Source organism: Bufo gargarizans, chromosome 2 (assembly GCF_014858855.1).
Source record: "Bufo gargarizans isolate SCDJY-AF-19 chromosome 2, ASM1485885v1, whole genome shotgun sequence".
Classification (NCBI taxonomy): Eukaryota; Metazoa; Chordata; class Amphibia; order Anura; family Bufonidae; genus Bufo; species Bufo gargarizans.
Genome location: NC_058081.1, coordinates 532,362,347 through 532,387,361, shown reverse-complemented (window position 1 = coordinate 532,387,361; position 25,015 = coordinate 532,362,347). Strand labels below are relative to the sequence as shown.

The 25,015-nt window shown below is 44.4% G+C and overlaps 1 protein-coding gene across 2 annotated transcripts in view; it reads left to right on the top strand.

Annotated features, from left to right (window-relative positions):
• LOC122926616 (galactoside alpha-(1,2)-fucosyltransferase 2-like) overlaps positions 1-25,015 on the top strand; it is a 43,098-nt gene that overhangs the window by 4,160 nt on the left and 13,923 nt on the right. Inside the window, exon 1 of one of the 2 annotated variants that reach the window (XM_044278045.1) lies at positions 13,203-13,257. The exons of the other annotated variant lie outside the window; for it this stretch is intronic. Within the exon in view, the coding sequence (XP_044133980.1) occupies positions 13,245-13,257 (13 nt within the window). The 5' untranslated portion in view covers positions 13,203-13,244. Of the gene's footprint in view, positions 1-13,202; positions 13,258-25,015 lie in introns of those variants that run through there. 2 annotated transcript variants of the gene reach the window in all.

The window sequence follows — 25,015 nt, the reverse complement described above, 5'->3', positions numbered from 1 at the left end:
AATCCATTTGAGATGGATTTTTCTGTGACTGTTGGGTCGCAGTCGCAGCATGTCGCATGTTGCAGTGCGACACCATAGACTGCTATTATAAAAATTGTTGCACGACATTGGTGCAACAAAATGTTGCGCTACAAATGTTGCAGTGGATTGTGCCATATCTCGCGCGACAAATGTCGTCATGTAGACCTAGCCTAATAGGTTTTGAATCAACAAAGTAGACCCTAGAGGCAAGTGATTTGCTCCAAAGGCTGTTCTAAATTGGATTTTCTGCTGGAGCTTTGGGGCCCACTATAGTTTCAGAGACTCGGCCCACCAGAGTCCAGCCCTGCTCCAGTTATCAGCCATTACAGACTGGAAGGAGACCGTCTATCTGAACAGTGAGAGACCAGAAAAGTGCCTACAAATACGTGTTGTTACAATGTCTTATAAATCTCTAAGAATCTATATATTTACAGATGTTTGCAGTTTTCTCATATATGTTTAATGCTAAAGCACACGCCATCTGAATCAGATTTTGTATGGTCAAAGGATCCAAATGAATGACTAGAAGGATTACTGTGATGGAAGGGTGCGTCCACAACTCACAATGATTATGGATGATCCCCTGTGACTGAGTATTTTGTAAATTGTGTATTCTTTTATTTCTACATGTATGGCTTGGGTTTATAAGGTTATAAGGTTATGTACATTTCTTTGCTGCTTTAAACAGCAGGTGACTTGGATGCAAAACGCAGAAAGGAAAGCTAATGCAAAGCTCATGCAAGATTAACTATTTCTGTCCTGCTTCCTTCCAAGTGCCCAAGGTTACTTCTATTTCTGTCTTAGTCAGTCAGTTTAGCTGGGAATCTGGCTATCTGTTCTAAACTAGGTTCAGACTTCTTTAGGCCTCTTTCACACAGGCGCTGCGGAAAAAGGTGCAGGTGCGTTGCGGGAACATGCATGATTTTTCCAGGAGAGTACAAAACATTGTAATGCGTTTTGCACGCGCATGAGAAAAATCTGCATGTTGGGATTGGTGTTCTGTAGATTGTATTATTTTCCCTTATAACATGGTTATAAGGGAAAATAATAGCATTCTGAATACAGATTGCATAGTACAATAGCGCTGGAGGGGTTAAAAAAATAATAATAATAATTTAACTCACCTTAATCCACTTGCTCGCGCAGCCGGCATCTCTTCTGTCTTCTTCTTTGCTGTGTGCAGGAAAAGGACCTGTGGTGACGTCACTCCGGTCATCACATGGTCCGTCACATGATCTTTTACCATGGTGATGGATCATGTGATGACCGGAGTGACGTCACCACAGGTCCTTTTCCTGCACACAGCAAAGAAGAAGACAGAAGAGATGCCGGCTGCGTGAGCAAGTGGATAAAGGTGAGTTAAATTATTATTATTATTTTTTAACCCCTCCAGCGCTATTGTACTATGCATTCTGTATTCAGAATGCTATTATTTTCCCTTATAACCGATCGTCACCTAGCAACCGTGCGTGAAAATCGCACCGCATCCGCACTTGCTTGCGGATGCTTGCGATTTTCACGCAGCCCCATTCATTTTTTATGGGGCCTGCGTTACGTGAAACACGCACAAAGAGGAGCATGCTGCGATTTTCACGCAACGCACAATTGATGCGTGAAAATCACCGCTCGTGTGCACAGCCCCATAGAAATTAATGGGTCAGGATTCAGTGTGGGTGCACTGCGTTCAACTCACGCATCGCATCCGTGCGGAATACTCGCCCGTGCTGTTAGGATATGTTCGCACTGAGTTTTCTTGGCTCGGCTTCCATGCCAAAAAGGCATATAGATAGATCTTCCCCATTGATTTCAGTGGAGAATCCACACATGAATTCATACTGCACTTTTGTGTTCTACTTGCAGTTTTAAAAGCCGCACCGCAGAAAAAAAGAAGTGACCTGTCCATTCCTGACGCAGGGACACGTGACTGCTGCAACCAATCACTATAGAGGGTCACATGTGGGTCATTTAAATAAATTGATATTTTTTTGTTTGATCTGCCGAGTTGTTTGCAATATATTTTTTCTTAAAGGGGTTGTCTCATCGGAGTCATTGGTGTCTATTTTTGGAAGCGAATGGAGCACATGCTGTGCATTCGTAGTGTGCCATCATTTTCTCTGGAGGCCTCGTTCTAGAATTAGGTGATAGCTTATGTTGGAGCTTTATATATATATATCTCAGTATATGCTACTGTGAGCAGCCCGAGTAGCCTAAACATGCCTCCGTGGCCTGTGGCATCTTTGGACTTGTCTCCCATTGAGCACATCAGGAATAGCAAATGCAAAGGTTGCTGCCAGCAGCGGATCCTGATTATTTGCGTGCTCAAGTACATTCAGGGTGGCAGAACATTCCTCAGACAACCATTAATAACATCACTGATAGCATGCCATTGCCAAGGCGTGTAAGTGCATGCATTTCATGATAGATAGATCGATCGACAGATTGATCGATATATAATTTGGGGGTGGTCATTTGTGTCACTTTGTGATGGCAAATGGTAAAAAAAAAAATTTTTTCTTTTCACATACCTACAGTTAGTTTTGCACACACACAGCAAGTTTACTGCAAATACTGTAAAAAGAGATATAGGTAAGAACAGGTAATTCAGCATTTTTCTAATGACTGACATTTGAAGACACATTCAATTGAAACCAGATAGTTTGATGGCATATATAACAAAAATGTACTGACCGAAATATTCATTTTTCTGTAGTCCGTAGGCAGCACAATAACAAATGGGATGTTAGGTACAACTGAAAGACAGGTTTATTAGCAAAAATACTTAATTAGTTAATTACTCAATTATTCCCCTTAAAAAGGTTAGACTCAGTGAACCACACATTGTATTTGTATGCAGCAATAAAAGTTTATTAAGAGTAGGAAAGCTGTGCTGCCTATGGACTAGAGGAAATGAAAATTTCGGTGAGTAAATTTTTGTTTTCTTGGATGTCCTACGGCAGCACAATAACAAATGGGATTTGTACAGCAATGAGATCAGGGAGGAAGAGAAGATGCCAGTTCTAACACTCTTTTGCCAAAAAGAGCCCCTTCTGCTTGTAGACTTGTATTCAGTCTGTAGTGCTTCATGAATGTTGAACTTAAAGACCAGGTAGCTGCTGAACCAATTTGCTGGATAGATACTTGGCCCAATTCCACCCAGGATGTGGCGGTTGAGCGAGTAGAGTGTGCCTTTATTTGTAGAGAGCAACGAAGATCACTGAGAGCATAACATTTTTGAATGGTGGATGGTATCCATCGTGCTAAGGTCGCTTTGCTAGCTTTGCACCCCTTGTTTGGGCCTTGATGCTAAACAAACAGACTCTCTGTGGATCTGAAGGGCTTAGTTTTTTCCACATACGTCAGGACTGCTCTCCTTACATCCAGAGTGTATAGAGTCTCTTGTTCCATGACTTGAGGTTCAGGATATAGAACAGGTAGAGCAATTTCCTGGTTAAGGTTGGCACTGGAGGCCACCTTATGAAGAAAACCTGGCATTGTACGAAGTACCAGACAGTCCCCTTGATCTCTCAGATAAGACTCTTTGCATGATAATGCATGTAGCTTGCTAATTCTCCTAGCTGATGCGATAGCTATTAAAAAGAAGGTTTTTAGAGAGAGCTAGTGTATTGCAACGGTTCAAACAGGAGTTTGGTCAATGTTGTAACCACTACAGATAATAAGTCCCAGGATGGAAGTGGAGGTTGGACTGTAGGTTTTAGGATGTTCAAGGCTCTGAAGAAAGATCTAATTAGACTGTGATTAAAGAAATTTCCTCACGGTTAAATGTACCTTTAAGGTGTTTCGTTTGAGACATTTTTTACACCATCCTGTAGGAACTGTAGGACGCTGTTGATAGTTTCTGTGTCTGCTGAATTGACCAAACACCAGTTATTATAAATTCTCCAAACTCTGTTGTAGATCTTGCAGTACGCAGCCCTGCAGGGTATTGCGATGGTAAGGTCACGGTTACTTAGGCAAACAAGGGTTGCTCTGGGTTACTCACAGTTTCTTGAAAGACCCTGGGCAGGCATACAGCAGTGATGGAGAGGCTGGCACAGGAGACCTCTGGGGCACTCTCAGTGTTTAGGGACCAGGCCTGATGGTCGATGAGGTGCCCTGGATGTTGCAGGTGTTTAATGTGTCGGGGGCAAGGTCCCTTTAAGATTCGTGACGCCAGTGCCGGTAACGGTGGCACACCGATTTATTATAGGAATAATTGAGGAACACGATGTTGTGGTGAGCCAAAACTTCCTTTTACTGGAAACAGTTAACTTTGTACAGTCTAGGTTCAGTTCCACATGGCAGTAGTAATTATAAGCAGGCTTTTACATCAATGGCAGGTACAATGTTCTTTGCAAGATACTCAGAGGGTTAAAACACTTACAGATCAGGCTGCACCTTTTCCTCAGAAATCCTGTGCACTATTCCTCAGAAACCCCTGTCTGTCTTGATCCCAAGGCCAGTATGCCCTAATGCTGGCTTTATCCTTGGTAGAAAAACCTTCCTTAGGTATATATGTATATCCTTGCATTAAGTAGATCCTCTGCCCTTCAGCCCTCAGGTTGGCTGGCTACACTTCTGCTCTGCTCTGCACTTTGTCCGTGGGAACTGCAGGTTTCTCAGGAGGCAACTTCTTCCCCTGGTGGTCAGCTGAAAGCCTGGGCTATCTAGCTGCATGTCAGGAGGTGGCCCTCAGCTCCTCTCTGCTGAAGTGCACACTCTCTTCTGTCTCTCCACAGACTCCTGACTACACAACCCCCTTCCCTGAACAGGACCAAACTATTTATACTAGGGGTTCCCTAGCTCCCTCTACTGTCTAGGAGGAGGAACTGATAGGCCTGATACACACATAACAGGGAAAAATACACATAAAAACATATAAATACACATTAAAAGGGACTGTTAAATACAATGCCACTGTCCCACAGGAGGTGGAGAACAACGTGGTCCAATTGACCCTTGTGTAGTGCCCACGTTTACCTAGTGGGACACTACAATCTTTACTGTATTAGGCCTTTTAGCTGCTAAGATTGTATCGATCACCTCTGCGGAGAGGCCTAAGTTGAGTAGTTTTTGCCGCTCAGTCTCCAGGCCGTGACTTTCAATAAAGTTCATGACAGATGCATCATGGCTATGTTACAGATAATACAAACGGATCCGTTCATGACGGATGCATTCGGTTGTATTATTGTAACAGATCAATTTTTGCAGATCCATGACGGATCTTGCCAAAACGTGAGTGTGAAAGTAGCCTTAGTAGGTTTGGCAGTAACGGCAGTCTCCACAGTCTGCCCCCTGAGAGGGTCATGGCTAGAGAGAACCAAGCTCTGTGAGGCCAAAAGGGAAGAACTGTTATAACTTCCGCCTGGTCCTGGATCGTCTTTTTTAGCACTTTCATTATCATCGTGAATGGGGGAAAAACATAGACCAGCTCTTGTTTCCAGCTGATTGCGATACCATCTATTCCCATGACTGGGGAGATTGGTAGAGGGCACAGAACCTTTTTACTTTGGTATTGTGTTTCCATAGCATCCAGGGTCGACTGACCCATCTGCTTCACCACTTGTTTGAAAACCTTTGTTTTCAGACTCCACTCTCCTGGGTGGAGTTTCCTTCTGCTGAGACAATCTGCCACAGTGGCGGATCCAGAGCCTGGTCTCGGGAGGGGCACTTGCAGATTATTTTCTGTCCGCCGCCACAAAACAATGGTGCTTATAGAACAGACTACACAGTGTAGGCTATATGTGTATAACAAACATATTTCACATGAAAACTTACAGTTACTTGACTTGGCCCTTGGGGATCTCGGACACCACTTCAACACTTTGGCCGCGGGCTCGGCGGAGCTGATGTGTTTTATCCTAATGAGAAAGATTTTCATAATAAGGATTTGGAGAAGTGGCAGAGGGAGAGCAGAGCAGGGAGAGGATGGTGCTGCTACTAGGGGGTCATACCATGCGGGAGTAATAAAGCCCACCATAATGTGCCAGTATAAAATACCCCTATATAGTGCCCCTAGTAAATGACCCCATAGTGCTCCACACCCTCCTTCCTCCTAGTGCTCCCCATAATGTACCAGTATAAAATGCTCCAGTAGATGCCCCCAGTTTCCCCCATAATTTGCAAGTATAAAATACCCCTTCTTAGTGCCCCCCGTTGATGACCCCATAGTACTCCTCTCCCCCCTTCCCCATAGTACCCACCATAATGTGTCCCAGTATAAAATTGTACTGTACAGAGAGCCCATATAAAATACCCCTTCTTTGTGGCCTCAGTAGATGCCCCTATAGAGCCCCCAATCATGTGCCAGTATTAACAGCCCCCCCTGTGCCAGTAATAATAGCCCCCCTGTGCCAGTAATAGCAGCCCCCAGTAATAACAGCCCCCAGTAATAACAGCCCCCCTGTGCCAATAATAACAGCCCCCAGTAATAACAGCCCCTCTGTGCCAGTAATAACAGCCCCTAGTAATAAGAGCCCCTCTATGCCAGTAATAACAGCCCCCAGTAATAAGAGCCCCTCTGTGCCAGTAATAACAGCCCCTCTGGGCCAGTAATAACAGCCCCCAGTAATAACAGCCCCTCTGTGCCAATAATAACAGCCCCCAGTAATAACAGCCCCGCTTTGCCAGTAATAACAGCCCTCAGTAATAAGAGCCCCTCTGTGCCAGTAATAACAGCCCCCAGTAATAACAGACCCCCTTTGCCAGTAATAACAGCCCCCAGTTATAACAGCCCCTCTGTGCCAGTAATAACAGCCCCCAGTAATAACAGCCCCCCTTTGCCAGTAATAACAGCCCCCAGTAATAACAGCCCCTCTGGGCCAGTAATAACAGCCCCCAGGTGCCATTAATAACAGCCCCCAGGTGCCAGTAATAACAGCCCCCGCCAGTAAAAGTGTTGTATATAATAAAAAAAAAACAAAAAAAACCCACATACTTACCTCCATGTCAGCGATTCGATGCAGGCCTCTTCTGGCCTGTGTCCCACGCTGTATGGCTCAGGCGGCGCGATGATGTCATTGCGCCACCTGCGCCGGCCTCTGATAGGCTGCCAGCCTAGTGCCTGCAGCCTATCAGAGAAAGGGAAAGGGACACGCCTCTCCCTCCCCTGCCGCAGCACAGGCAGGCATCTGTATCGCTGCACTGAGGATGGCGATACAGATGACTGGAGATGAGCACTTCGGGGTGGGGGTGGGGGGGCAATTGCCCCCCCCCCCCCGTATCCGCCACTGATCTGCCATTATGTTGAGAGTTCCTTTCATGTGTATGGCTGATAGACCTGCCGTATGAGTCTCTGCCCAATTCATAGCTGCTTAGGTGATTCTGGCAATGTAAGAGAGCAAGTCTGACAGCTCTCATTTCGTTCATATTGGATGACATTGGCATATACTCCGGAACCCATCTTTTTTGGAACCACATGTCCTCTACATGGGCACCCCAACCCCAAGAGGAGGCATCCGTGGAGAGGATCTTCTGTGCTTAAGGAATCAGACTCTTCCCACTGGTTAGGCGAGATGACATGAGCCACCACTTTAGATCTTGACGAGTGGCTGGAGAAATGAGTAGAGCTTTGGCCAGAGTATTTTGTGACTTGTTCCATACTTACAGGATGTTGTTTTGTAGGGACCTGATATGAGCTTTGCCCCAAGGAACAGCGTCTATTGATGAGGTCAAGAGACCCAAAACTCTCATGGCATTCCTAACAGACATCTTTGGATGAGCAATGAGAAGAGAAATTTCCTGGATAATCTTCTGTATACTTGGTGTTGACAATCTGATGTTCATTTTGCAAGAATCTATCACAAATCCCTAAAAAGTTAATGTTTGTGTCGTATCCAGGTGGGACTTTTTGTGATTTATCAGGAACCCGTGTTGCTGTATCAAAGAAGTGGTTGCTTGCAGGTCTTTTATAAGCTGTTCCCTGGAGGATGCTCTTATCAGCTAGTCGTCTTAATATGGTATTACTGAGATTCCCCTCAGTCTGAGAGCTGCTGACAGAACTACTGTAATCTTTGTAAACACACGAGGTGCAGACGATATCCCAAAAGGGAGACATGTAAACTGAAGGTGTCTTGTCCCTTTGGGTAAACGTAACACCACTCTCAAATACTTCCAATGTTTGGGAAGTATAGGCATATGCAGGTAGGCATCTGTCAGGTCTATTGTTGCTAGGTAGTCTTCTTTTTGTAGGAGGTCTATTACTGTCCGGATCGTCGTTGAGGAAGGTCAGATCTATGACTAACCTCCATTTTTTTCCTGGTTTCGGGACTGCAAACACTTTTCAGTAGACTCCTTTTCCTCTTTGCCATTTTGGAACATCTTTCAGAGTCCCCTTTTCAACAAATTATTGAATTAATATAGGAATAACTAGATCTTGTGTCCTGGTGAGGAAAAATCGATCTGGAGGAAACTTTCTAAACTCTAGGGAATATCCTCTTTGTATAATTGAAGTTACCCAGACATCTAATGAGGTTTTTGACCACTGAGGAAAAATGTTTTATAGTCTTGCACCTACTCGCACTGGTTTTCTTCTGGCGTCATAGGTCAGTAGGTGTCACGGCCATGGTCATGGTTGTGACCCTTGAACCGCATGCTGTTGCCTGCGGTTTGTATGTAGGTGTTCAACCACAGGTGAGGGCCGCTAGTGTGCTGCCTCACTTGTGGTTGCCGCGGGCAACAAGTTATGTTGTACTGTTGCAGCATAGCAGCCTGAGCTGTTGTTAGGCAGCTTGCTGTAATTGCATGCGGTTGTACTTGGCAACTTGGTTTGTATGTGTGCACTTCCCTTGTTTGGTGTGCACAGGGTTTATTTGTGTGTATTCCCCTTTAAGTTGCTGTCTTCCCTTCCCTGGTGTTGGAAGGGTTAATTCCCTTCTGTGTGTGTGAACACTGGGTGTGTCTCTATGTGGGTGTGACTACTTGGGCCTATAAAGCCTTAGTGTATAGTGCAGGTCAGAGGGGTGCTTCAGCCATGCTTTGCTGGAGACACTCTCCTGGTATTTCCATCTGCCAGTGGGGGCCACCCTTGTGGTCATAAACTAATTGTGATTCTCAAGTTTATGTGATGTCCACTTGATGTTTTCCTTGTTATGTTATGCACCTATGGATCTGGGTTCCTGTGTGTTTGTGTGTGTGCTGTGTCCACTGGTGTTTGGGTGTGGACACTTGCTGTATTTCACGGGATCCAGTCTGTGTGTCTGTGGCAGGTAGGTGTGGAAGTGCTTTTCATCCTCCTGCCATATCCATAGGTCGTTTATGTCCTCTTCCCTTTGCAGCTTGGCTAGTGAGACTCCTGTTCCTCCGTGCCTAGGAAGAACAGGTCGTCTTACCCTGCTCCTTATTCCAGGGCAATCCTGAGGGCTAGCAGGGACCCCAAGGCATCCGGTGTATGAGTCCTCGCACCATCAGGGTTGACTCATATGATTAGGAGTCAGGGTCAGTTTAGGGACGCGATAGGAGGTGACCTGCTCCCTAATACTGTCGTCCTGGCCAAGCAGCGCATAACATCTTCTGGCATCGCATGGCTGAGGGTTTTCCCCATCCTTAGCCGTGACAGTAGGTTTGTGGTCAGCACCCTTCTTTTTGAAGGAGGTTCCTTGATCTCTTCATCTGAACTTTATCTGATGCTCAGCTTCTCTGTTCTTTCTGAATCTTGGGGATCTTCTGCTTCGATTACGAAAGGACCTGAAACAGTTAAACTTCCTTTTGGACTCTGGAAATGTAATGCCTTTCCCTTCGCGTAGAGATTCCAATATTTTTTCCAGCTGAGGTCCAAATAATGAACCAGACTGAAAGGAAGGTTGCAGAAGTGATTTTTGGACAGGACATCCCCAGGCCACTGTTTTATCCAAGGGCCTTCTGGCTCTATTAGACAAAGCCATAATTCTTGAAGCAAATTTTGAAACATCTAACGGCGTATCACACATAAAATCAGAGGCCGATTTGAGTAATGGGATTTTTGCTAAAATTTCTTCCCTAGAAACGCCTTCCTCCAAATCATGACTTAGCTGACTGATCCATATACGAAGTGCTCTGCCCCCGGATATAAGCTAATGCTGCTTTACAACTGGCGACTGAGGAAGCGTAGTTTTTTTTTTTCCAACATGGACTTTGCTTTTCTATCCATAGGGTCTTTTAATAAAGTTTTTATTGCTGCTTCAGATGGAAAAAAACGCCTTTTTTGAAAGCGCAAGGTCTGCTTTAGGGGTGTTAGCCCAATCCTCTGTGAATTTCTTATCCAGTTTAGGCCTCATGCACACGACCGTTGAGTGCATCCGTGGCCGTTGTTCCGTTTTCCTTTTTTTTTTTTCGCGGACCCATTGACTTTGGAAAAATCAGAGAATGCACTCTTTGGCATCCGCGTCCGTGATCCGTGTTTCCAGACCTGTCCTATTTTTTTCACGGACAACGGTTCACGGACCCATTCAAGTCAATGGGTCTGTGAAAATCACAGCTGCACACAAGATTGTCATCCGCGTCCGTGATCCGTATCCGTGATCCGTGTCCGTTTTTTCCTATCATTTCAAAGGCAAGCTTGACTTAGATTTTTTTTTCATTTTTCATGTCCGTGGATCCTCCAAAAATCAAGGAAGACCCACGGAAGAAAAAACGGACACGGATCACGGAACAAAGGAACCCCGTTTTGCGGACCGTGAAAAAATACTGTCGTGTGCATGAGGCCTAATACATATTTTTAAATCTGGCGCCTGTGTCAGATTTCTTTTCAGGTCTATCCCAATCCTGCTGGAGCCATTCCTTCAGCACAGGGTGACTAGGCTATACCTTGAAACTGCAGTGTGGAAAATAAAAAAGTTGTTCTCTTTTTGTCTTTTTATACGAATATTTTTGTCTGATTCTACAGTTTCTTTAACAGCGTTTATTAGAGAATTAACCGCTCCAGGACCGCATAACGCATGGATGCGTCCTGGAGGCGGTCGATTCATTCCTCCTGGACGCATTCCTCCTGGATCCGCAAAACACATACGGACGTCTGAATGGAGCCTTACCAGGGGGGTGATCAATGATAGGGGGGTGATCACCCCATATACACTCCCTGATCACCCCCTGTCATTGATGACCCCCCTGTCATTGATCACCCCCCTGTAAGGCTCCATTCAGACGCCCGTATGTGTTTTACGGATCCACGCATCCATGGATCGGATCCGCAAAACACATACGGACGTCTGAATGGAGCCTTACAGGGGGGTAATCAATGATGGGGGGTGATCACACCATATACACTCCCTGATCACCCTTCTGTCATTGATCACCCCCCTGTAAGGCTCCAGTAAGACTTTTTTTGGCACAAGTTAGCGGAAATTATAATTTTTTTTTTCTTACAAAGTCTCATATTCCACTAACTTGTGTCACAAAATAAAATCTCACATGAACTCACCATACCCCTCACAGAATCCAAATGCGTAAAAAATTTTTGACATTTATATTTCAGACTTCTTCTCACGCTTTAGGGCCCCTAAAATACCAGGGCAGTATGAATACCCCACATGTGACCCCATTTCGGAAATAAGACACCCCAAGGTATTCCGTGAGGGGCATGTTTAGTCCATGAAAGATTTTAATTTTTGTCCCAAGTTAGCGGAAAGGGAGACTTTGTGAGAAAAGAAAAAAAAATCAATTTCCGCTAACTTATGCCCAAAAAAAAAAATTATATGAACTCGCCATGCCCCTCATTAAATACCTTGGGGTGTCTACTTTCCAAAATGGGGTCACATGTGGGGTATTTATACTGCCCTGGCTTTTTAGGGGCCCTAAAGCGTGAGAAGAAGTCTGGGATCCAAATGTCTAAAAATGCGCTCCTAAAAGGAATTTGGGCCCCTTTTCGCATCTAGGCTGCAAAAAAGTGTCACACATGTGGTATCGCCGTACTCAGGAGAAGTTGGGGAATGTGTTTTGGGGTGTCATTTTACATATACCCATGCTGGGTGAGATAAATATCTTGGTCAAATGCCAACTTTGTATAAAAAAATGGGAAAAGTTGTCTTTTGCCGAGATATTTCTCTCACCCAGCATGGGTATATGTAAAATGACACCCCAAAACACATTCCCCAACTTCTCCTGAGTACGGCGATACCACATGTGTGACACTTTTTTGCAGCCTAGGTGGGCAAAGGGTCCCACATTCCAAAGAGCACCTTTCGGATTTCACTGGCCATTTTTTTTACAGATTTTGATTTCAAACTACTTTGCACGCATTTGGGCCCCTAAAATGCCAGGGCAGTATAACTACCCCACAAGTGACCCCATTTTGGAAAGAAGACACCCCAAGGTATTTTATGATGGGCATAGTGAGTTCAGGTAAGTTTTTATTTTTTGTCACAAGTTAGTGTAATATGAGACTTTGTAAGGAAAAAAAAAAGAAAAAATAATCATAATTTTACGCTAACTTGTGATAAAAATAAAAAGTTCTATGAACTCACTATGCCCATCAGCGAATACCTTAGGGTGTCTACTTTCCGAAATGAGGTTATTTGTGGGGGGTTTCTACTGTCTGGGCATTGTACAACCTCAGGAAACATGACAGGTGCTCATAAAGTCAGAGCTGCTTCAAAAAGCGGAAATTTACATTTTTGTACCATAGTACAAACGCTATAACTTTTACCCAAACCATTTTTTTTTTACCCAAACATTTTTTTTAATCAAAGACATGTAGAACAATAAATTTAGCGAAAAATCTATATATGGATTTCATTTAAAAAAAAAAAAATTACAACTGAAAGTGAAAAATGTCATTTTTTAGCAAAAATTTTGTGACACTGTGCTTTCCACATCTGTATATTAGTACAGCAAAAGAGAGAACATGTCTTATTCTGGTCCTCATAATGCGGGTCTAAAACACATAGAACTCAATGGCTCTGGAAAAAATGCACATCTCACACAGGCAATATCCTTATTTTGCAGATCTGCTACGGTCAGGGCTGAGGATGGGGAAAACCCTCAGCCGTGCGATGCCAGAAGATGGATGGTTAGTGCAAGGCCAGGACAGGAATCAGGTCACCTCCTATCAATCCCTAATTCTGACCCTGTCTCCTAGGCGTATGAGCCGACACTGATGGTAGGAAGGATTATACTCCAGAACCTGATATTCCTGCTAGCCCTCAGGTGGCCCTGGACTAGGAGCTGGGTAAGACTACCTGTTCCTCCTAGATACGGACGAACAGGAGTCTCACTGGCCAAGCTATAAAGAAAGGGGAAACAGAAACAGACATATGGAAATGGCAGGTAAGTGCAACCAGTACCACACCAACCTGCCATCGACACAGAGCCACTTATGTCGGTGTGGCTGGTTGCAGTCCCCGTTGGACTGGCTTTAGTGTGTGCTGGGAGAAGATGCATGCTAGCAGCGACTTTGTGGGAACCGTTTGCTGAGAGTGGACGCAGTGTTCAGTGCGGTCTCTCCGGGCTGTTTCTTTGCTGGTCTCTGGTCCCTGTGTGTTGTTCCAGAGGCTGGCAGTCAGCACCCTGGTCCCTGTGTGTTGTTCCAGGGGCTGGCAGCAGTCCTGGGGAGACTCGCTGACACTGATTCTGCTATTTTTTTAATTTTCTTTTTCCTTCCCATACTGCATCACTTTGTGGTTTATACAACTTCCTGGAGTGTGTACATGCTGGATGCTAAGCACAAAACAATGGTGCTTATAGAACAGACTACACAGTGTAGGCTATATGTGTATAACAAACATATTTCACATGAAAACTTACAGTTACTTGACTTGGCCCTTGGGGATCTCGGACACCACTTCAACACTTTGGCCGGGGGCTCGGCGGAGCTGATGTGTTTTATCCTAATGAGAAAGATTTCATATTAAGGATTTGGAGAAGTGGAAGAGGGAGAGCAGAGCAGGGAGAGGATGGTGCTGCTACTAGGAGGTCATACCATGGGGAAGTAATAAAGCCCACCATAATGTCCCCCCCAGTAGAAATAATTCTCCTTATAATGTGACAGTGCAAAAAATACCCCCTTGTAATGCCCCCAGTTGAGCTAATGTCCCCATAGTGCCCCCATAATGTGCCAGTATAAAATACCCCTATATAGTGCCCCTAGTAAATGACCCCATAGTGCTCCACACCCTCCTTCCTCCTAGTGCTCCCCATAATGTACCAGTATAAAATGCTCCAGTAGATGCCCTCAGTGTCCCCCATAATTTGCAAGTATAAAATACCCCTTCTTAGTGCCCCCGTAGATGACCCCATAGTACTCCCCTCCCCCCTTCCCCATAGTACCCACCATAATGTGTCCCAGTATAAAATTGTACTGTACAGAGAACCCATATAAAATACCCCTTCTTTGTGGCCACAGTAGATGCCCCTATAGTGCCCCCAATCATGTGCCAGTATTAACAGCCCCCCTGTGGCAGTAATAATAGCCCCCCTGTGCCAGTAATAGCAGCCCCCAGTAATAACAGCCCCCAGTAATAACAGCCCCCTGTGCCAGTAATAACAGCCCCCAGTAATAAGAGCCCCTCTGTGCCAGTAATAACAGCCCCCAGTAATAAGAGCCCCTCTGTGCCAGTAATAACAGCCCCCAGTAATAACAGCCCCTCTGTGCCAGTAATAATAGCCCCCAGTAATAACAGCCCCTCTGTGCCAATAATAACAGCCCCCAGTAATAACAGCCCCCCTTTGCCAGTAATAACAGCCCCCAGTAATAACAGCCCCTCTGGGCCAGTAATAAGAGTCCCCAGTAATAACAGCCCCCAGTAATAAGAGCCCCTCTGTGCCAGTAATAACAGCCCTCAGTAATAACAGCCCCCCTTTGCCAGTAATAACAGCCCCTCTGTGCCAGTAATAACAGCCCCCCTTTGCCAGTAATAACAGCCCCCAGTAATAACAGCCCCTCTGGGCCAGTAATAAGAGTCCCCAGTAATAACAGCCCCCAGTAATAACAGCCCCTCTGTGCCAGTAATAACAGCCCTCAGTAATAACAGCCCCCCTTTGCCAGTAATAACAGCCCCCAGTAATAACAGCCCCCAGTAATAACAGCCCCCCTTTGCCAGTAATAACAGCCCCCAGTAATAACAGTACCTCTGGGCCAGTAATAACAGCCCCCGCCAGTAATAACAGCCCCCCTTTGCCAGTAATAACAGCCCCCCTTTGCCAGTACTAACAGCCCCCGCCAGTAAAAGTGTTGTATATAATTAAAAAACAAAACAAAAAAAAACACATACTTACCTCCATGTCAGCGATTCGATGCAGGCCTCTTCTGACCTGTGTCCCACGCTGTATGGCTCAGGCGGCGCGATGACGTCATTGCGCCGCCTGCCCCGGCCTCTGATAGGCGGCAGGCACTAGGCTGGCAGCCTATCAGAGGAAGGGAAAGGGACACGCCTCTCCCTCCCCTGCCGCAGCACAGGCAGGCATCTGTATCGCTGTACTGAGGATGGCGATACAGATGACTGGAGATGAGCGCTTCCATCTCCCTGTGCCCCGCTGCCGCCGCAGCCACCCGCCGCCAGCTCGGGGGGGGGGGGGAGGGGGCAATTGCCGTGTTGCCCCCCCCTGGATCCGCCACTGATCTGCCATTATGTTGAGAGTTCCTTTCATGTGTATGGCTGATAGGCCTGCCGTATGAGTCTCTGCCCAATTCATCAATTGCCTGCACTCTGCCGTTAACTGGGGACTCCTGGTATGGCCTTGTTTGTTTATATAATAGACGGTTGTCAGGTTGTCTGATTGGACTTGAATGTGACAGCTGCTTAGGTGATTCTGGCAATGTAAGAGAGCAAGTCTGACAGCTCTTATTTTGTTCATATTGGATTGGCATATACTCCGGAACCCATCTTTTTTGGAACCACATGTCCTCTACATGGGCACCCCAACCCCAAGAGGAGGCATCCGTGGTGAGGATTTTCTGTGCTTGAAGAATCAGACTCTTCCCACTGGTTAGGCGAGATGACATGAGCCACCACTTTAGATCTTGACGAGTGGCTGGAGAAATGAGTAGAGCTTTGTCCAGAGTATTTTGTGACTTGTTCCATACTTGGCCGATTTGAGTAATGGGATTTTTGCTAAAATTTCTTCCCTAGAAACGCCTTCCTCCATATCATGACTTAGCTGACTGATCCATATACGAAGTGCTCTGCCCCCGGATAGAAGCTAATGCTGCTTTACAACTGGAGACTGAGGAAGCATAGTTTTTTTTTTTTTCCAACATGGACTTTGCTTTTTTATCCATAGGGTCTTTTAATAAAGTTTTTATTGCTGCTTCAGACGGAAAAAAACGCCTTTTTTGAATGCCTTGCAACCACAAGGTCTGCTTTAGGGACCTGTGTCTTTCTTCACCGAGACAGGAATCTACTTCTCACCCAGTGTCTAAATCCCATCACTGACTGTCCACAGGCTCTGCCCTCACATGTGTATCTAATCCTATCTTGTGTGATACAGCCTGCTGAGCCGAGTATCTAATCCCATCACTGACCGTCCACAGGCTCTACCCTCACCATCTCTAGAGTGTAATAAACACATAATATCCAAACACATCTGTATCTAATCCTAACATGTATGTGTGCCTGATACAGAGCCTGTTGTATGCGATACTGCCTCCTGAAGTGTGTATCTAATCCCATCTTCTATGATACAGCCTGCTGAGCTGTGTATCTACTTCCACTTTGTATAATACAGCCTGCTGAGCTATGTATCTAATTCTATTTTGTATAATACAGCCTGCTGAGCTGTGTATCTACTTCCACTTTGTATAATACAGCCTGCTGAGCTATGTATCTAATTCTATTTTGTATCATACAGCCTGCTGAGCTGTTCATCTAAACCCTCAGGGTACTTTCACACTTGCGTTGTTTGATTCCGGCAGGCAGTTCCGTTGCCTGAACTGACTGCCTGATCAGGCAAACTGTATGCAAACGGATGTCATTATTTCTGACTGATCAGGCATTTTTCTGACTGATCAGGATCCTGATCAGTCAGAAAAATGCCTGATCAGTCAGAAAAATGCATTGCAATACCGGATCCGTTTTTCCGGTGTCATCAGGCAAAACGGATCCGTTTTTTTCATTTTTTTCATTTTTAAAGGTCTGCGCATGCGCAGACCGGAATGACGGATCCGGCATTCCGGTATTTTGAATGCCGGATCCGGCACTAATACATTCCTATGGAAAAAAATGCCGGATCCGGCATTCAGGCAAGTCTTCAGTTTTTTTCGCCGGAGATAAAACCGTAGCATGCTACGGTTTTCTCTTTTGCCTCATCAGTCAAAACGACTGAACTGAAGACATCCTGATGCAAACTGAACGGATTACTCTCCATTCAGAATGCATGGGGATATGCCTGATCAGTTCTTTTCCGGTATAGAGCCCCTGTGACGGAACTCTATGCCGGAAAAGAAAAACGCAAGTGTGAAAGTACCCTTATGCACACGACCGTATCCATTTTTCAGTCTGCGAGACACAGATCTGCTAAATAAGGATACTGTCCGTGTGCGACCAGCATTTTTTCTTTTGCAGTCCCATTGATTTTTATGGATTTCAGGTCTGCATTATGAGAACCAAAATAGGACATGTTCTTTTTATTACAGAACTGACACTGTGCTTTCCACATCTGTATATTAGTACAGCAAAAGAGAGAACATGTCTTATTCTGGTCCTCATAATGCAGGTCTAAAACACATAGAACTCAATGGCTCTGGAAAAAAATGCACATCTCACACAGGCAATATCCTTATTTTGCAGATCTGCTACTGTCAGGGCTGAGGATGGGGAAAACCCTCAGCCGTGCGATGCCAGAAGATGGATGGTTAGTGCAAGGCCAGGACAGGAATCAGGTCACCTCCTATCAATCCCTAATTCTGACCCTGTCTCCTAGGCGTATGAGCCGACACTGATGGTAGGAGGGATTATACTCCAGAACCTGATATTCCTGCTAGCCCCCAGGCTGGCCCTGGACTAGGAGCTGGGTAAGACTACCTGTTCCTCCTAGATACGGATGAACAGGAGTCTCACTGGCCAAGCTATAAAGAAAGGGGAAACAGAAACAGACATATGGCAATGGCAGGTAAGTGCAACCAGTACCACACCAACCTGCCACCGACACAGAGCCACTTATGTCGGTGTGGCTGGCTGCAGTCCCCGTTGGACTGGCTTTAGTGTGTGCTGGGAGAGGATGCATGCTAGCAGCGACTTTGTGGGAACCGTTTGCTGAGAGTGGACGCAGTGCGGTCTCTCCGGGCTGTTTCTTTGCTGGTCTCTGGTCCCTGTGTGTTGTTCCAGAGGCTGGCAGTCAGCAACCTGGTCCCTGTGTGTTGTTCCAGGGGCTGGCAGCAGTCCTGGGGAGACTCGCTGACACTGATTCTGCTATTTTTTTTATTTTCTTTTTCCATCCCATACTGCATCACTTTGTGGTTTATACAACTTCCTGGAGTGTGTGCATGCTGGATGCTACTACTGATCCTTCTACAGATAAGTCTGTTCATTGATTTGTGTTATCCTGTTTGCTTGATCCTAGGTGACCCTGACTCCCTCCGTATTAAGTGTAGGGAGCTGGTGGTCGTGTCCCCTCACTATTATAGGGTGTTCAGGTGTCATACAGTCGAGGCACGAGGGCATGCAATTTTCTATCATAGAGATCTTTGCATGGGCTGAGAAGGCAGGGAGAGTTTCAGGGCTTAAATAGGGGTCACCCTTTTGTTCCTTAGTTTCGGATCAAGCCAGTCGGATCCTTATTTGTAACTTCTTGTTTTCTGTTACACCATCCGTGACAGCTACTTGGAGAGAGCAGAACGGATACGGTCCTGTGCATAAGGGTTTAGATACACAGCTCTAGAACCTGAAATGCGTAGAACCTGTACGTTTTTTCCTGTATGTGGAGATTTTAATGTTGCATTTTTCAGAAGCTGGATTTCTTTATTTTTTGTCTACAATTCATGTCAGCCGGGTCTGGGCTGTGTCGGTGCTTCTGAGTGGCCGAACACAACTTCTGAGTGGCCGAACCCATGTGCTATTAACAGTGCCAGCCATAGTGCCCCCATGTGCCAGCCACAGTGCCTCCATGTGCCAGCCACAGTGCCCACAAGGGCACCCATGTGCCATCCAAAGTGGCCCCCATGTGCCATGCACAGCTCCCCCAATGACCTCCACAGCATAGGGATCAGCCTCTGTGGCTGATCGCTATGCTGTCACTCATGTACAGCGCTTACATCGCGCTGTACATGATTCAGTACAGGCTTCACATAGACGTCCGACTGTCCAGGCGCATGCTCAGTAGTGTGCAAGCGATGGGACTGAAGAAGGCTGACAGGAAGTGGTGACGTCAGTGATGACGTTCCGTCTCCTGCCTCAGGCAGGAAAAAAAGAGGACGGCGCTGGACCGGAAGACTTCAAAACGCTTTAGAAGCGGTCACATGACCGTGAAGAGTATCATAGGAAGGGCTGTGCTGTGGAGGGTAAGTATTGGTGTAATAACCTTCCCTCCACAGGGTATGAAGATGGCCAATTTTCAAGTAGAGGCCGGAGAACCCCTTTAATTTTCTCTTTATGCAATAAATAATATTTCCCCTTCAAAGACAGATGAAGAATCAGACACAGAAACCACATGTGTGGGAGAAACTGCAGATTTTTTTCTAGGTCCTTTAAGCCTCATGCACACGTCCGTGAAACACGGACCATGTGATGCTGGCCTGGATTTCTTCTGAGTGCAGGAGCGCACAGCATCATTGGTTGCTATGACGCCAATGAGCTTCCTGCTGCCACCGCAGTACAGTAGTACACATACCAGTAAAACTGGAATATAAAACAGGCACAGCTATATTATGTGACCATGGTTTCCATATATCCACTTGGTGCACCTTCAGGACGAGGGACAGGGAACACCCCACGTATAAAACCTGGAAAAAGTTTGAAAAAAACAGATCCTTGTCTCCTCAGTGCCTAGAGAGAAAACTAAATACAATGGGCCAGATTTATCATTACTCTGACAGCTCACTCCACTTTAACATATGGGTAAAGTCAGTTTTAGCCAAGTCAGATTTATGATCGGCCCTTTAAGACTGTAATAAATGTGGTTTGACGGTAGCAGTTTATCCGTCAGTAAGCAGCTTTACAAAAGTCGCACATCTTTACAGAAAAAGTTGCACGTTTTTATGAAAAAAGTTGCATGTTCTATTAAAAAGTCTCATAAGATAAGCATGGTCCTCACTGGAGTGAAATTGCGACTTTTTTGCGACTTTTTAAATAGTCCCAATAGTAAATCTGTCTAGAGATTAATTTACATAAGAAAACACGCCCACTTTCAGAAAACTGGCGAGCATAGTGCAGAGCAGAAAAAAGTCGCAAATTTGTGCACAGTTTTAGCGTTTGGGACTTTTTGGGGGACTTTTTCACTCCATTATTCTGACCTGAGCTAATGATAAATCTGGCCCAATGTGTGGTTCACTGAGTCTAACCTTTATAGGGGGAATAATTGAGTAATTGACTAATTAAGTGTTATTGCTAATAAACCTGTCTCTTCGGTTGTACCTAGGGGACTAACATCCCATTTGTTATTGTGCTGCTGTAGGACGTCCAGGAAATAAATATATATATATATATGTACACAGTATGTGCGATCAGTGGGGCTGATCTGTACCACCAGGCACAGCAGAATGCTCCCTTAGTGCCTTCTTACAGCAGTGAAGCCTGTATTGTTATCAAAATAAAAAACAATGCTCACCTAGCCTGGGCAGAATAGTCTGAGGCACAGGTTACTACTGAAAATAAATGTGTGTGGGCACATTTTTGGGGATTTGAGAACAGGAGTAACATTTGCATGTAGGTGTACAGTGGGCCCTCCGCACCCCAGTTTGGCACGGACGAAGTGTAATGCTGTGGTTCAAGTACTGATGGCACAGGCTGTTTAATCTATCCGCCTGCAATGTGGACATAGCATGAAGCAGCTATGATTTATAAAGCATGGTGAAGTCACCTCCAAGAACGCAAATATTCCCTAACAAACAAAAGAACAAAGACATAGTAAAGGCTCTTTTACATGGGCTGACAATTGACTTTATACTGCATATAGCCTTAGGGAATTAAAAGTAGAACTTTTTGGTCTAAACTTCACTCGTCGTGTTTGGAGGAAAAAGAAGGATGAGTTGCATCCCAAGAACACCATCCCTACTGTGAAGCATGGGGGTGGTAACATCATGCTTTGGGGGTGCTTTTCTGCGATGGGGACAGGACGACTGCATTGTATTAAGTCAGAGCATTGAAGATGGGTCATGGCTGGGTCTTCCAACATGACAACGACCCGAGCACACAGCCAGGATAACCAAGGAGTGGCTCCGTAAGAAGCATATCAAGGGTCTGGAGTGGCCTAGCCAGTCTCCAGACCTAAATCCAATAGAACATCTTTGGAGGGAGCTGAAACTCCGTGTTGCTCAGCGACAGCCCCGAAACCTGACAGATCTAGAGGAGATCTGTGTGGAGCAGTGGGCCAAAATCCCTGTTGCAGTGTGTGCAAACCTGTTCATGAACTACAGGAAACGTTTGACCTCTGTAATTGCAAACAAAGGCTTCTGTACCAAATATTAACATTGATTTTCTCAGGTGTTCAAATATTTATGTTCAGCAGTGCAAGACAAATACATTCTTAAAAAATCATACAATGTGATTTCCTGATTTATTTATTTTTTAATTCTGTCTTTAAGAGTGGGAATGCACCTAACCTACAATGTGAATTTCAGACCCCTCCATGATTTCTAAGTGGGAGAACTTGCAAAAGTGCAGGGTGTTCAAATACTTCTGTTCCTCACTGTATATGGCCTTAGGGAATTAGTTTTAGTAGAGTATGTTCTTTTCATGTCATTAGAAAACAGGTCACTTAAATTTTTTAGAGTGGCACCATGGCAGGATGTTGTGACAAAGTTCTCCTTATTACCCTCGATTATTATTTAGTTTACATTTTGTATGACGTTACCATGCAAAATTTAAAGTAATATTTAGTTTTTAGTGTTTTAGTGGAGTTTAGTGGGTGGTGGTATTGGTGGTTTTAGTTTACTTCTGTTGTGATTAGTCTTGAGCAAATCGAAGTCAAACTAAGTGACTTTGATTTCAATTTCCGGATTTTTTTTTCATAAAACCGAATTTCCTCGCGCTTCGTGGGAAGGAATCTATTTTTCCTGTTATGGTGGTAAAAAGAAAAAAAAAATAACTCACCTCATTCATTTGCTTAAGAGACTGTCAACACAGTGACGTGACTGTGCCCGACCAGCGTGATGATGTCATTGCGTCACTACCTTAGATTTTACTTGGTTTCTTCAATCATGATGGCTTCTCCTCAAGCAAATGGATAAGGTGAGTATGCATTTTTTTTAACCATGAATAACCCCTGAAAAGCCTCAATTTTAATGTCAGATGCGACGATCAATGATGAACACAGCAGCGTCCGCTTCATACAATGCAATGTAATTTGTGAAGAAGTAATGCGTAACAAATCAAATTTCTTTGTGAAATTCGGCAAATTTAAATTTTTCATAACTTCACTCATCTCTAGTTATAATGTTACATCTCAAGGAAGAATAATATTACTTAAAGGGGTTCTCCGGGAATTAAGAAAATGAAAATACTTAAATATTACTTTATTATAAATATATTCCCAAATACATTTTATTAGTAATAATGGCTTGTTTTGTCTGGGGAGCGATCATTAGGAGAAATAAAATGGCCGCCATCCTATCAGTGCACACAAAACCTGTCCTAATCACACAGCAGGACAAGTTACTTCACAACACTGAGCTAAATAGCTGCCTCATCCTCCTCTCTACTCCGCTTGCAAGGGATTATGATCCTGAATACAGCTGATAAGATTTTTAGCTGAATCTCTGTAGGAATGGAGTTCATGAGGAGACATGTAGTACAGAGATGATGGACAGGGCAGACTGTGGTAATGTGGGGCTGTGGTAATGGAGACTGCATATAAGAGCTGCTGCTCATTACCACGGACCCCCCCCCCCCTCCTCCCTGTACTTCTTGTCTCCTTATGAACTCCTATCCTTCAGAGATTCAGCTGAAGATCTTATCAGCTCTATTCAGGATTAGTGTTAAGCATGAATATTCGTATTACGAATTTTTATCGCGAATATCAGCACTTCGAGAATTTGCAAATATTAGAATATAGTGCTATATATTCATAATGACGAATATTAGTTGTTTATGTTTTTGTTTTTAACACAGTACACATCAGGTGATCATCCCTTCCTTCTTCTAGCTTGTGGGCCAATGAGAAGGCTTTGTCACAGCTTAGCAACATCCCAAGCAACCAGTAGAAAAGTTGCCTACCCCTTACTATATAAGAACCTCCCCAGCAGCTATTATCCAAAGTTTATTGCAGTTATGAATGAGACAGCAGTGTCATTGCTGTGCTCTGTGCTTTGTTGTACCACTTTACAAATCACTAGTCAGACCACACATGGAGTACTGTGTACAGTTCTGGGCTCCTGTGAACAAGGCAGACATAGCAGAGCTGGAGAGGGTCCAGAGGAGGGCAACTAAAGTAATAACTGGAATTGGGAAACTACTGTACCCTGAAAGATTATCAAAATTAGGGTTATTCACTTTACAAAAAAGACGACTGAGGGGAGATCTAATTACTATGTATAAATATATCAGGGGTCAGTTCAGAGATCTATCCCATTATCTATTTATCCCCAGGACTGTGACGAGGGGACATCCTCTGCGTCTGGAGGAAAGAAGGTTTGTACACAAATATAGAGGAGGATTCTTTACGGTAAGAGCAGTGAAACTATGGAACTCTCTGCCTGAGGAGGTGGTGATGGTGAGTACAATAAAGGAATTCAAGAGGGGCCTGGATGTATTTCTGGAGTGTAATAATATTACAGGCTATAGCTACTAGAGAGGGGTCGTTGATCCAGGGAGTTATTCTGATTGTCTGATTGGAGTCGGGAAGGAATTTTTTATTCCCCTAAGGGTCCATTCACACGTCCGTTTTTTCTTTCCTGATCTGTTCCGTTTTTTGCGGAACAGATCTGGACCAGATCTGGACCCATTCATTTTCAATGGGTCCTGAAAAAAAACGGACAGCACAATGTCAGATTTTTTTCAGGACCCATTGAAAATGAATGGGTACAGATCTGGTCCAGATCTGTTCAGCAAAAAACGGAACAGATCAGGAAAGAAACAACGAACGTGTGAATGGACCCTAAAGTGGGGAAAATTGGCTTCTACCTCACAGTTTTTTTTTTTGCCTTCCTCTGGATCAACTTGCAGGATAACAGTCCGAACTGGATGGACAAATGTCTTTTTTCGGCCTTATGTACTATGTTACTACTATGTTACTATGTTACATTAGACAGTTAACTTATACAGTATATCATATATATATATATATATATATATATATATAATACAGATAGTTAGGGGGAGACAGTCAGTGTAGGTTAGATTGATCTATAGTGTAGCTGGTTCCAGTGCAGGGTGTTAGGTAGTGTGATAGGTTCTTCTGTCCATACATACATGCTACACACATAATGCTGTGATGTCACAAGTTGCACGTATTGCAAAAAAATATGCGCATCATTAATTGCTGAAAATTTGCATATATTATGGAGCACTCTATCTGCATATAAAGCTATTCTAATATTCTGCCATGCCAACCATTTTCTCCAGTCTCAGGAAACTTATACCAGCTTGAAAAATGTAGCATAAGTGACCCACGGCGGTATTTTGCGCGCATTACACGAATAATGCATTGCCGATTTTCACAATCAGGAATATAGTCTCGAATTTGCGAATATATGACGAATATTCTACAAAATATTCGCAAAATATCGCAAATTCTAATATTGCCCATGCCGCTCATCACTACTCATTAGCTGAGTGTTGAGAAGTAACTTTTCCTCCTGTGTGATTAGGACAGGTTTTGTGTGCACTGATAGGACGGCAGCTATTTTATTTCTCCTGAAGATTGTTCCCCAGATAAAGTGAGACAATATAACTAATGAAAGGTATTTGATATATATATATATATATATATATATATA